General features: G+C 36.5%; 2 protein-coding genes across 3 annotated transcripts in view; one reads left to right on the forward strand and one right to left on the reverse strand.

The window, feature by feature from the left end:
* Positions 1-13,609, forward strand: part of LOC145525653 (olfactory receptor 51I2-like) — a 550,369-nt gene that overhangs the window by 145,982 nt on the left and 390,778 nt on the right. The gene's annotated exons all lie outside the window — the stretch shown is intronic.
* LOC145525698 (olfactory receptor 52J3-like) lies at positions 6,843-7,778 on the reverse strand. The gene has a single exon (XM_081539221.1). It carries the CDS (start codon positions 7,776-7,778, stop codon positions 6,843-6,845), a length of 936 nt encoding a protein of 311 aa, XP_081395347.1.

Consider the following 13,609-nt stretch of genomic DNA (forward strand, 5'->3'; position numbering starts at 1 on the left):
GATGAATTACAAGCTGGAATCAAGATTGATGGGAGAAATATCAGCAACCTCAGATATGCAGATGATACCGTTCTAATGGCAGAAAGTGAAGAGGAAATAATGAGCCTCTTGATGATGGTGAAAAAGAAGAGTGAAATAGCTGCCTTAAAACTCAACATTCAAAATACTAAGATCATGGCATACCATGCCATCACTTCATGGCAAATAGAAGGGGAAAAAGTGGAAGCAATGACAGATTTTATATTCTTGGGGTTGAAAATCACTGCAGATGATGACTGCATCCATTTCCTTCCTCCTTGGAAGGAAAGCTATGACAAACCTAAATAGCACATTAAAAAGCAGAGTTATCATTTTGCCAACAAAGTTCTATATAGTCAAAACTGTTTTTTTCCAATAGTTATGTATGGATGTGAGAGATGGACCATAAGACGGCTGAGAGCCAAGCAATTTACGCTTTCTAACTGTGGTGCTGGAAAAGACTCTTGAGTCCCTTGGTTAGCAAGGAGATCAAATCAATAAATCCTAAAGGAAATCAACCCTGAATATTCATTGAAAGGACTGATGCTGAAGCACCAGTATTTTGGCCACCTGATGAGAAGAGCCAACTCATTGGAAAAGACCCTGATGCTGGGAAAGATTGAGGGCAGGAGAAGAGGGTGACAGGATGAGATGGTTGGATGGCGTCACTGACTCAATGGATATGAGTCTGAGCAAACTCTGGTAGATAGTGAAGGACAGGGAAACCTGGGGTGCTGCAGTCCATGGGATTGCAAAGAGTCAGACACAAATTAGTGACCAAACAACAACAAAATATTCCATTCAATGTATATATCACATTTTGTTAATTTATCTGTTGGTGGTGATTGGGCTGTTTCTACCTTTTGGATATTGTAAATAATACTGCAACAACCATTGACCTACAAATACCTGTTTCCATGTAAACCTAAGAGTAGAATTACTGTGGCACACAACAAATCTATGGTTGATATTTTGAGGTAGTTTGAAATAATATCTCTAGCAGCAGCCCCATTTTACATATCCACCAACATTGCATAAGAGTTCCAATCCATTCATATCCTCATCAACACTTGTTATTATGTCTACTTCTTTATTTGTTTAAAGCAATCCTAGTAGGTGTGAAATGTTATCTTATTGTGGTTTTCATTTAAATATCCCTAGTTATTAGTGAAAGAAAGAAAGAAAGTTAATTCGCTCAGTTGTGTCTGACTCTTTGCGACCCCATGGACTGTAACCTACCAGGCTCCTCTGTCCATGGGATTTTCCAGGCAGGGGTACTGGAGTGGGTTGCTATTTCCTTCTCCAGGGGAAGTTATTAGTGAAGTTCAGCCTCTTTTCATGTGCTTATTAGCTATTTGTACATGTTATTTAAAAAATGTGTATGCAGCCCCCCACCAATCCATTTTTTAACTAGTTTTTTTTTTGCCTTTCTGTTGTTGAGACGTAGATATTGTATTTATATATTCTGCATCAGAGAAGGCAATGGCAACCCACTCCAGTACTGTTGCCTAGAAAATCCATGGACAGAGGCGCCTGGTAGGCTGCAGTCCATGGGGTCACGAAGAGTCGGACACGACTGAGCGACTTCACTTTCACTTTTCACTTCATGCATTGGAGAAGGAAATGGCAACCCACTCCAGTGTTCTTGCCTGGAGAATCCCAGGGACGGTGGAGCCTGGTGGGCTGCCGTCTATGGAGTCGCACGGAGTCGGACACGACTGAAGCGACTTAGCAGCAGCAGCAGCATATTCTGGATAATAAACTATTATTAAAATATGACTCATAAATGCTTTTTCCCATTCTGGAGGTTTTTTTTTTTTCATCATAACATGCTTTGATGCACAAAATTGTTTTTTGTTGTTGTTGTTTTTGTTTGTTTTGAGGATGTCCAATTTACTTATGTTTTATTTGGTTAATCATGCTTTTGGTGTTCTAAGAATCTATCGTCACAGCCAAGGTCATGAAAATTTACTCCTAAATTTTTTTCTAAGAGTTTTATTTTTTTATCCCTAATATTTAGGTTATTAATTAGCTTAAATTTTTACATGGTGTGAGATAGATGTCCAATTTAATTCTTTTTCATTTGGATATCTAGTTTTCCCAGGACTATTTTTTGCATAGAATGTTTTCACACATTGAATTGATTTGGCATTCTCATTGAAAATCAACTGAGTCTATGTGTATGGTTGATTTTGTGGGCTTTTACTCTATTCCACACATCTATGGCAAATCATACCTTTTGATACTACAACTACTAGAAGGCCTTATTAGAATATAACTTTAAATATAAATAAATTTGTTCTGATCAAATTATGGAAAATTTTATAATGTACTAATGCTAATCAAAAGAAAGTTACTATACTAGAAAAAGTAAATTTCCAAGCAACTCTCTTATCAGACATATAGAGTGACTTTTTATAATTAAAAGAAGTCATTTTATCTTAAAGACCTCACAATCACAAAAATTTAATACACTTTCTTTAATACCTTCAAAATACATGTAGAAAAAAACTGATAGAACTGTAGCGATACATATATAAAATCATAATTAGAAATTTCAATAGTTGGTATGACAAGAAGAGGAAAATAAATAGTTGATATAACAAGCAGAAGAAAAAATCAATAAGAATATAAATAGGTGACAAACACTATTAAATACCTTGATATAACTAACATTAATAGAACAATTCCCCCTAAAGAGCCAAGTACAAATTATTTTTAAGTGATGGGATACTATTTACCAAGATAAAATATATTCTGCCCTATAAAACATGTTACCAATGAATGATTCAAATTATACATAAGTTCTGTTGACAAAAAATTGAATTAAATTACAAATCAATAATAGATAACTGGAAAACCCCAAAATGTGAAGTCTAAATAACAGATTTCTCAATAACATATATTGACCTAAAACAATTAGACTGCCAGCTATTTGTCCAACAAAGTCGGTTTATTAATGATCAGTAAAGAACTATGATTTGGGATCTATAACCATAAAGAAACATATGCCAGATCCCACAAAGCAAGCAAAGGAGAACATTTTTATGTATATAAGAAAAAAGGAATTTTGATCTGGCTGTAGTAAACGAAGAGTCTATGGCTTTTTTTTTTTTTAATAAATTTATTTATTTTAGTTGGGGGCTAATTACTTTACAATATTGTAATAGTTTTTGCCATACATTGACATGAATCAGCCATGGGTTTACATGTGTTCCCCTTCCTGGACCCCCCACCCACCTCCCTCCCCATCCCATCCCTCTGGGTCATCCCATTGCCCCAGCCCTGAGCATTTGTCTCATGCATCGAACATGGAATGGTGTTCTGTTTCACATATGATAATATACATGTTTCAATGCTATTCTCCCAGAACGTCCCACACTCACCTTCTCCCTCAGAGTCCATAAAATTGTTCTATGCATCTGTGTCTCTTATTCTGTCTATGGCTTTTTATTGGCTGAGTCTTTGCCAGGAAAGAAGAGCATTTTTTCTTCCTGTTGGGTGCTACTATTGCTCCATGAGATGAGTGCTCCCCTTTCTAGTCTCCTGACTCTCTTTAATTAAGGTTTCTGTTTATTATTATTATTTTTTACATTTCCCCTTTTTATTGAAATTCTCTAAAGCACTGCTGATCAAGAGTCAGGTTTCCCAGTTTCAGCAGTTTTTTGTCCCTCAAATGCCAGGAAGGATCTTTCCTGGTACATTGTTTTATGTTAGAGGGAAAGTATGCAGACTGATAAATATTCAGGGCTCATTCGGGTAACAAGGAAGGTTAGAGGAAGAACACTTAAGCCACTTCTGGTCTAAAGTCCATAGGTTATCAAGATCATAGATATTGGAAATCATCTGAACCATTATGTCATCATCAAAAGTTTGGTGACAAACACCAACAGCCCTGGTTCAGATGTCTTTAGAAAGCTGTCTCATATGATGTCATGTGCTTCAGTTGTAAGAAATCTTTACTTTCAGGTTATCAGATGATGGGTAGGATTAATAAAAGTTTATTATTTATTTATTATTATTATATTTAATAATTATTAAATTATTATTTAATTAATTTATTAGTTATTCCTTAGAATGCATGCCTAAGGAAAATGACAAGGACTTGAGTGGTTTGTTTTTATAGGTAAAAGTGATTTTAAAAGACAGAAGTAACAAAAGGCTGCTTCTTACCATTAGTCACAGTCATCTAGGTGAAGGAAAACAATGTAGACAGAATTTTGATTGTGTGGTTGGAGTCTTTAACTTTCAATTCAATTCAGTTGCTCAGTTGTGTCCCAATTCCTTGCAACCCCATGGACTGCAGCAGGCCAGGCCTCCCTGTCCATCACCAACTCCCGGAGTTTACCCAAACTCATCTCCATTGAGTCAGTGATGCCATCCAACCATCTCATCCTCTGTCGTCCCCTTCTTCTCCTGCCTTCAATCTTTCCCAGTTTCAGAGTCTTTTCAAATGAGTCAGCTCTTCGCATCAGGTGGCCAAAGTATTGGAGTTTCAGCTTCAACGTCAGTCCTTCCAATGAACACTCAGGACTGATTTCCTTTAGGATGGACTGGTTGGATCTCCTTGTGGTCCAAGGGACTCTCAAGAGTCTTCTCCAACACCACAGTTCAAAAGCATCAATTCTTTGGCACTCAGCTTTCTTTATAGTCCAGCTCTCACATCCATACATGACCACTGGAAAAACCATAGCCTTGACCTAACAGAGCTTTGTTGGCAAAGTAATGTCTCTGCTTTTAAATATGCTATCTAGGTTGGACATAACTTTCCTTCCAAGGTCGAGAGGAGATACCCTATGTCCAAGGCCAATGAACATTAAGACTGTAAAAACATTGTTAGATTTGATTTGATTATAAAGTGACTCTTAAAGTTGTAACAGGGAATGTCATAGCTTACTGATTAATGCATGTGAATCCTATCAAACTCTCCAGGAATATGTACATGTTTCCCTCTAAAGATAGATACTGCATTCATTTTGGGAATGGTTTCGGTAATCCTGGGTGGCTTTAAAAGTCGGATCAAACATTAAACGAAGGTTTAAAATCAATTTAATAAAAGTAAATTAATAATTTATTAATAATAAAACTTAATCTTTTAGTTTTTGTTATATTTTGTAATATTAAATTTAAGTTGTGCAGCAAATGAGATACAACATCCAATTGAACAAAAACACTCAGAAGACTGCTCTTGGATGAACTCTTGACAAAGATGTCATTAAAATTCACTTTGCCTATCTTCCATTCTCTAAGAAAAAAGAGCATTTAAGTACTTAAGTTGTTACAAGAAACGGATTCTTCAAATATATCATATTTAGATGTGCCTTGTGTCACCTTACATTAATTCCTTCAAGAAAGATCTTGCTGAATCTTCAGTCCCAATGCCTTGCTGATATATACCCTATCGTTCACATTTCCAATCTCTGAAAATATGTGTTCTAATCCATTTAGTGATATTATGAAATTGTGCAGTCATTTTTCTCTTATCGTTTTGTGAGCATACCATCAGAAAATTAGTTCCTAGACTCTTATTAAACAGTTGGTCTTGTGTTCTATTTCATTATTTTTATGAAATTAGTTTCTGCCACAACTAATTTAGAAACATTAATCAATAATGCCTTAAATGCCTAGGAGTCATAGTGAAAATATGTTTTTATAAGAAAACAAAAAGTAATTGCAAGAATATTCATCAAATTCCATTATAATAGCTTTCAAAACTTGTTTCTACCTAATGCCTGAAATTCAACTACTTTTGCAAAGCATCAACCAAAACATTAAATGCATTCTATATTCCACAAATAAGGAGGTCTTTGGAGGAGAAGTGGCCTATTTAGGTAAAGGCTTTCCTAAATACATTTAACATATGTAGATACACCAAAGTATCCATCCCTCTTCCACTTCCCTGGTGGCTCAGTGGTAAAGAATTCACCTTCCAGTGCAAGAAACATGGGTTTGATACTTGGGTCAGAAGATCCCCTGGAGAAGGAAATGGCAACCCACACCAATATTCTTGCCTGAGGAATCTCACTGACAGAGGAGCCTGGTGGGCTATAGTTCGTGGGATCACAAGAGTCCTACATGACTCTGCAACTAAAATAACAACAACATCTTTCCCTCTCACACACAAAATACACCTAATTTAACCTGACTCAAAATACAACTGTTAGAATTCTGTACATTAAATCTTCTCATAACAAAATCTTCATGCTTTAATACAAGTACTTTTTTCAGGTTCTTTCATTCCATATGCCTCCAGAAAGAGAGAAGTATAGTGACATAGTGAGGGCACATAGTGCCTATAGATTTTCCTGAAGGGTAAGGAAAAGAGAATTAAAATTAAAGGGAAGAGCTTGAGATGCTTTTAACAACTCATGTAATAGCCAGTATTATCCTTAAATAAATCAGATACATTTAAAAATTTATTGATGAGCTCTACCAACATCTTTTTTTAATTTTATATTTAAATATATTTATTTTATTCAGAGAAGACCAAGGCATATATAATAAACTCATTTTTCCCCACTAAAATGCTATGTCATTTTCAAATGGATGTATATGGAGTTTCACTGAATCTCCATAGTTAAAAATGAAAGGACTTCCAATGGAATGTTTCCCTACTGTAATGAATAAATGTAATTTATTCAGAAGAATAAATACTCAACACCAATAGGAAAAGGAAACACTGGGATTTAAGACCAAAAATTTTGTTATTTTAGTATCTGCAAGACCTTTTGATATAAGGAACATTTAAAAAGATAATCAGTCTACAGTAGACTGAAAGTTACTATTTCAGTTATATCCATACCTTCAAGAACTAAGGAACAACCCTATTTTGAGCTGAAAGCATGACTCACATGTGCACGAATCTGCTCTGTCTTCACACCATAGATAATAGGATTGAGGGCAGGTGGGATGACCACATAGAGATTTGCAACAAGGATGTGGATGCAAGGTGGAATTTTTTGGCCAAAACGGTGGGTGAGGAAGGAGAATAGGGAGGGTGTATAGAAAACACACATGACCCCTACATGGGACCCACACGTATTCAGGGCTTTGTAGCGAGCATCTCGAGATGGGAGGCGGAAAACTGCATGGAGGATGTATGCATAAGAAATTCCAACCAGTGCCACATCCAAAATGAGGAAAGAAGCCACAAAAAGCCCATAAATGGCATTAATCCGAATGCTTGCACAGGCCAACTTGACAATTCCCATGTGCTCACAGTAGGAGTGGGCAATAATTCGAGCCCCACAGAAGGGCAGATGATGGGTTAGGTAGAGAATGGGAAACATGAGTAGAACTGGGTGCATTATAATACCAACACCAATGCCTGCTAGTACGTGGGGCGTCAAGATGGTTGTGTAGTGGAGCGGTGCACAGATAGCCACATAGCGGTCAAAAGCCATCGCCAGCAGAACTGCAGACTCCATTCCTGTAAAGGTGTGTACCAGGAACATCTGAGCCACACAGGCTGAGAAACTAATCTCATGTGCATCAAACCAGAATATCCCCAGCATCCGGGGCACTGCAGATGTGGAGAGGGCCAGATCTATGGCTGATAAGATGGCTAGAAAGTAGAACATGGGATCCCGCAGCCTGTGGTCAGACCAGATAATCAGCAAAATGGTAGCATTGCCCAGCAGAGCCATTAAGTAAATGAAGCAAAAAGGCAGGGAGATCCAGACATGGGCATCCTCAAGTCCTGGAATGCCTACAAGGAAAAAGGTGTTTGGGTGAAAAGTGGAAGTGTTGGTATGGAGCATCTTGCCATCGATGAGAAGACAAAGAGTTGACTGTCTCTGGAAGTGAAAATAAGAGTGATAAAAACTCACAACAGTAGGTTTAAATTTTATCTCTATTTTTATTATTAAAGTTAATGCTAAAACGTACGTACAAAAGCAGGTATTGTCACAGACTGACTATTTTCCAGTGGAAGGAAAATTAACTTTATGAAAGACCTTTCTCTGAATATTAGGCAGTAATATCTTATGCACATTTGCTCAAACCTCACACAAAACATAGAATTCATTAATGGAACATGAAGGACTTTATGTTTGTATTGAGATTTTAGTCTTTGTGAAGACAAAGTATACCTTCCTTAAATTAAACATATCAACACAAAATCACAGAACATCAGATACAGATACCTGCACATAAACCATATATATATATATATACATGTAGGAACAGAGTTGCACTGAGATATACAGAGCGATGCATATCAAGCAGAATTTCTTAAACTAGTTTGTTTAGTATCAATATTTACACTGAATACCATTTCCTAAATGAAGAGATATGCTTCATTTAGTTATCCTTTCATGTTTATTCATAAACCCCAATGACACACTGTAATATGCCATAGATATAGAAAAAAGGTATACAAAGATAGACAAATTATACTGTACATCGAGTATGAAGATAGTTGCACAAAATGAGGAAATATTACAGCCTGAAATAACCTCCAGGAGACATATGTGTCTCTTTGATATTAATAGTCTGATGGGATATATAGAATAAAGAATCTCCAGGGTTTCTACTGGTTGCCATATTGCTAAGAATATCTCAAAATATCTAAAATCTTTACACTTCCTTGTCATGTGTTGGGGAGAGTTTGAGGGCGAGCAGTGAAAATTTTGTTGAAAGGAGATGATTTCAGAGAATAAAAACACCTTTCTAATCACAGTTATTAGAGTCAGCCTCAGGCTGATGAAATCTGTACTCCTAATTTTCCACACTATAGTTATGGTGTTCCATTCTTTCTCTCTTTCTTCCTCACCTTGTCTATCTTTCATTCTCTTTGTTTTCTGTCATCTCTTTTTTCCTTCTTTTCTTCCATCTTTTTTCTTCTTCTTCCCTTTTTCTTTCTCTCTTCTTTCTTTCTGGAACAAAAAACGAGAAGAGATAGTACAGCACAGAAGGGGGCAGAGGAGTGTGGGAAGAAAAGGGTAGGGGAAGGAAAAGAGAAGCTTAAAGAAGGGAAAGAAAACAAAGATGGAAGTAAAAAGGAAGGAAGAAAGGATGGGATAAAGAAAAGAAGGAAGGAAGGGAGGAAGAAAGAGGAGTCTCAGGTTAATCAACTCTTGGTTAAAGTGAGAGACAAAAGTCTAAATTTTGGGAAGTATTTTAATAATGATATGACTAAAATAGAGAATCCCCAGCCAGTAAATCCTTCTAGACTGTATTTAGTCTCCATCTTCAGATGTCTTACTTCTCTGCTTCCCTCTTGGTAATCTTTATAAACTAGCACTTAACTCTGGGTGTATAATGATCTTATTTTTAAATTATTATAATACACAAATTGCCCAAATACACAATTATCCCTGGCAGTGGAGATCATCATTTATACCATAATTTAAGTTCCCTTTATAGGTGATTATTTAAAAATTTAAATTATTTCAGCATGACCCAGTGAAAAACTCTTTCTGTCAGAAAATCTTTCTACAGTGGTGATACAGACTATATTAGCTTAATAAATTCAACTGTAGCTTATTCCTTCACTGTTGAACAGTAGTCTCTCATGACTATCCATCTCCATCACCCATTTCAAAGGAAGCTTACCTTCAGGAGGAATAGGGCTAGAGAACTCGAATACACCTACTAAAGAGAATATAGTTTTATACTACTTGTACTTAGGATCTTTGGGGTCATGTCTGAAAGCAAAGCCAACTCAAATCCCCTATAGGAATCAAGATTAACAACTCAGTCTCCTGAGAAAATTCCATTATCTGTACCTGGGGCGAAGGAACTGATGTGGAGGCAGACATAGTCTTTAGTCCACACCTTTCCCCCAATGCAAGCATATATTGTTAATAGGAAGTCAGAAACACAAAACTAATACCATCAAAACCTGTGCATATGAAGTGAACAGAATCTCTTACTGTTTGAATTTTGCATCACAATTTTATTAAATATAAAAATGCAGTTTAGGGCATCGGTCACTGATACATGAATCTTCCCTTCCCATATCCATGTCTTAGCACTCATCAATAATTTATTGACATATCATGATTTTCCTATAAGACAAAGTCTTTAATTTTTTTTTCCCATGCAGTGCTAGTCTTACTGGGTGTAAGATAATAAAAAATAAATAACATAAAAATTGAAAGGAATGTATTTAGATAAATGAAATGAATGGGAACCAAAGAAAGAAAAGATTTGTTATTCTAACATTTCAAATCATAAATCAAAATGTATTTTTAACATAATGAGAGCATAAAGATAAAAGTATAATATTTAATCATAGAAAAAATCAGGAACACAACTGAGCATTCAATCATGAAAGGAAGAGTTCAGTATCCCTATGGAGAGAGTTTTGTTAGTTCCTAAAAAGCTGCATAGAAACTGAAACCTTGATTGCATTTTGGGCAGCTGATCTGTTCTTCACTGAGCTTATTGTTATGCAAAATAGTACATTTCATTACACTGAAGTAAATTTATACTATGATTTTTTTTTATTTGTAATGATGAGACATCCTAACCAGGATGATAATTGTAAACATGTTTAAGACAATTATTACCTAATGTTGCTATTACTTGTCACAAGTAATTTGCCAATTTATATTCCATTTTGCATGAATAAATTCATTGGATTGGAAAGCTTTGCTAACTTACTTGCTCCCTGCTTTCATAATTAAATCAGTTACTCTTTTCTTCTCAATACAATATATCCTTTACCCAGCCTGTTTCAATACAGTTTCTGGCATAATAACTTATACCAATACATATATTTGGTATCAACTTTCTTATATTATGCTATGACTGATAAATAAGCACATAAGTTCTTTCATTCTTTCTTAGATTGATTCATTCAGCAGACATTTATTGAGTAGCTTGGGAGTCACACTGTGAGTCACTTAATAGATAGGTAAGTAGCATTAAATTTCATATGGTCTGGGAGGAGAGGGGATGATAGGTAGTCATTGAAAGATATTACATTAAGTTGTAAGAGAACCCTTCATAAATGAACAATAAATGAAAAAAGTAAGCATTATTCTACTTTAAATAGTGTAAGAAAAATTTCCCTAGAGTTTGCTAATATATAGAAATCCATTCCCATGTAAACCAGTGTTTTTCTTTTTCTGAAATAAGATTTCATTTGAGTGGTAGATTTTAAAATGTAAATGTCGGAAAATTGGTGTAATATTAGTATTTAGTTGTTAGGGAAGGGAGGGCAAGTCAGTAAGTCTTATAAAGTAGGTATATTTGGATTGCAGAGGAGTTTATTAAGGACTAGGCATACCTCTACAAAATGATGACCAAGAAGAATATTAAATGTAATAGCAAAACTGAAACTGGGGCAGATTTTTGGCATAGAGTATGTAGCAAAAATACAAATATCATATGCTGATTGCTAGAAATAGTAAGGTGGTAGTATCAGAGGCAAAAATGAAAATGTTTCAGATAATTCTGAAATAAAAGGGCTTCTCTGGTGACTCAGTGGTATAGAATCTGCCTACCAATGCAGGAGATGCAGGTTCAATCCCTGGATTAGGATGATTAGCTGGAGAAGAAATGGCAAACCACTTCAATATTCTTGTCTGGGAAATCCAATGGATAGAGGAGCCAGGCAGGCTACTGCCCATGGGGTTATAAAAAGGCAGATACAACTTAGTGATTAAAAAACAACAACAAATGAAATAAAATCAGCTGATCTGGAAGATTGAAAGTGCCCGGTGATAAAGGCACTTCAATGATAGAGTCATCAGATAAATGATATACGAAATTAGGATACAAGAAATTAGAAACAGGAACATATGATTAAAAGTAACAGATATAAATGACAGAAGATTGTGGAGATAACTTTCCTCACATTATATATGTATAAAGAGAAAAATTATGTAATTATTTCCAAATTACAAATTTCTATTTTAAAGACTACGAGGTAATGCTAAACATAAATATAAATTAAATTTGTGGATAATATATATTAAATTTGACATTAATTGTACTTTAGTTGTGTCACTACAGCTTCATGGTATTTTATATAAAGCTAATATTAAAATCAGTTCAGTTCAGTCGCTCAGTCGTGTCTGACTCTTTGCGACCCCATGAATTGCAGCACACCAGGCCTCTCTGTCCATCACCAACTCCCGGAGTCCACCCAAACCCATGTCCATAGAGTTGGTGATGCCATCCAACCATCTCATCCTCTGTCGTCCCTTTCTCCTCCCGCCCCCAATCCTACCCAGCATTAGGGTCTTTTCCAATGAGTCAACCCTTCGCATAAGGTGGCCAAAGTATTAGAGTTTCAGCTTCAACATCAGACCTTCCAATGAACACCCAGGATTGATCTCTTTTAGGATGGATTGATTGAATCTCCTTGCAGTCCAAGGGACTCTCCAGAGTCTTCTCCAACACCACAGTTCAAAAGCATCAATTCTTTGGCGCTCAGCTTTCTTCACCGTCCAACTCTCACAACCATACATGACCACTGGAAAAACCATAGCCTTGACAAGACAGACTTTTGTTGGCAAAGTAATGTCTCTGCTTTTAAATATGCTATCTAGGTTGGCCATAACCTTCCTTCCAAGGAGCAAGCGTCTTTTAATTTCATGGCTGCAGTCACCATCAGTAGTGATTCTGGAGCCCCCAAAAATAAAGTCTGACACTGTTTCCACTGTTTCCCCATCTATTTGCCATGAAGTTATGGGACCAGATGCCATGATCTTAGTTTTCTGAACGTTGAGCTTCAAGCCAACTTTTTCACTCTCCTCTTTCTCCTTCATCAAGAGGCTCTTTAGTTCTTCTTCACTTTCTGCCATAAGAGTGGTGTCATCCGCATATCTGAGGTTATTGATATTTCTCCCAGCAATCTTGATTCCAGCTTGTGTTTCTTCTAGCCCAGCGTTTCTCATGATGTACTCTGCATATAAGTTAAATAAGCAGGGTGACAGTATACAGCCTTGACGTACTCCTTTTCCTATTTGGAACCAGTCTGTTGTTCCATGTCCAGTTCTAACTGTTGCTTCCTGACCTGCATACAGGTTTCTCAAGAGACAGGTCGGGTGGTCTGGTATTCCCATCTCTTTCAGAATTTTCCACAGTTTATTGTGATCCACACAGTCAAAGGCTTTGGCATAGTCAATAAAGCAGAAATAGATGTTTTTCTGGAACTCTCTTGCTTTTTCGATGATCCAGCAGATATTGGGAATTTGATCTCTGGTTCCTCTGCCTTTTCTAAAACCAGCTTGAACATCTGGAAGTTCACGGTTCACGTATTGCTGAAGCCTGGCTTGGAGAATTTTGAGCATTACTTTACTAGCATGTGAGATGAGTGCAATTGTGCGGTAGTTTGAGCATTCTTTGGCATTGCCTTTCTTTGGGATTGGAACGAAAACTGACCTTTTCCAGTCCTGTGGCCACTGCTGAGTTTTCCAGATTTGCTGGCATATCGAGTGCAGCACTTTCACAGCATCACCTTTGAGGATTTGAAATAGCTCAACTGGAATTCCATCACCTCCACTAGCTTTGTTCGTAGTGATGCTTTCTAACGCCCACTTGACTTCACATTCCAGGATGTCTGGCTCTAGGTGAGTGATCACACCATCGTGATTATCTGGATCGTGAAGATCTTTTTTGTACAGTTCTTCTGTGT

Source organism: Giraffa tippelskirchi, chromosome 11 (genome assembly GCF_054371585.1).
Source record: "Giraffa tippelskirchi isolate mGirTip1 chromosome 11, T2T-mGirTip1v1.2.pri, whole genome shotgun sequence".
Classification (NCBI taxonomy): Eukaryota; Metazoa; Chordata; class Mammalia; order Artiodactyla; family Giraffidae; genus Giraffa; species Giraffa tippelskirchi.

Bases quoted from the DNA above. Each gene is read 5' to 3' on its own strand.
- LOC145525698 (XM_081539221.1), bottom strand. From the start codon at position 7,778: ATGCTCCATACCAACACTTCCACTTTTCACCCAAACACCTTTTTCCTT.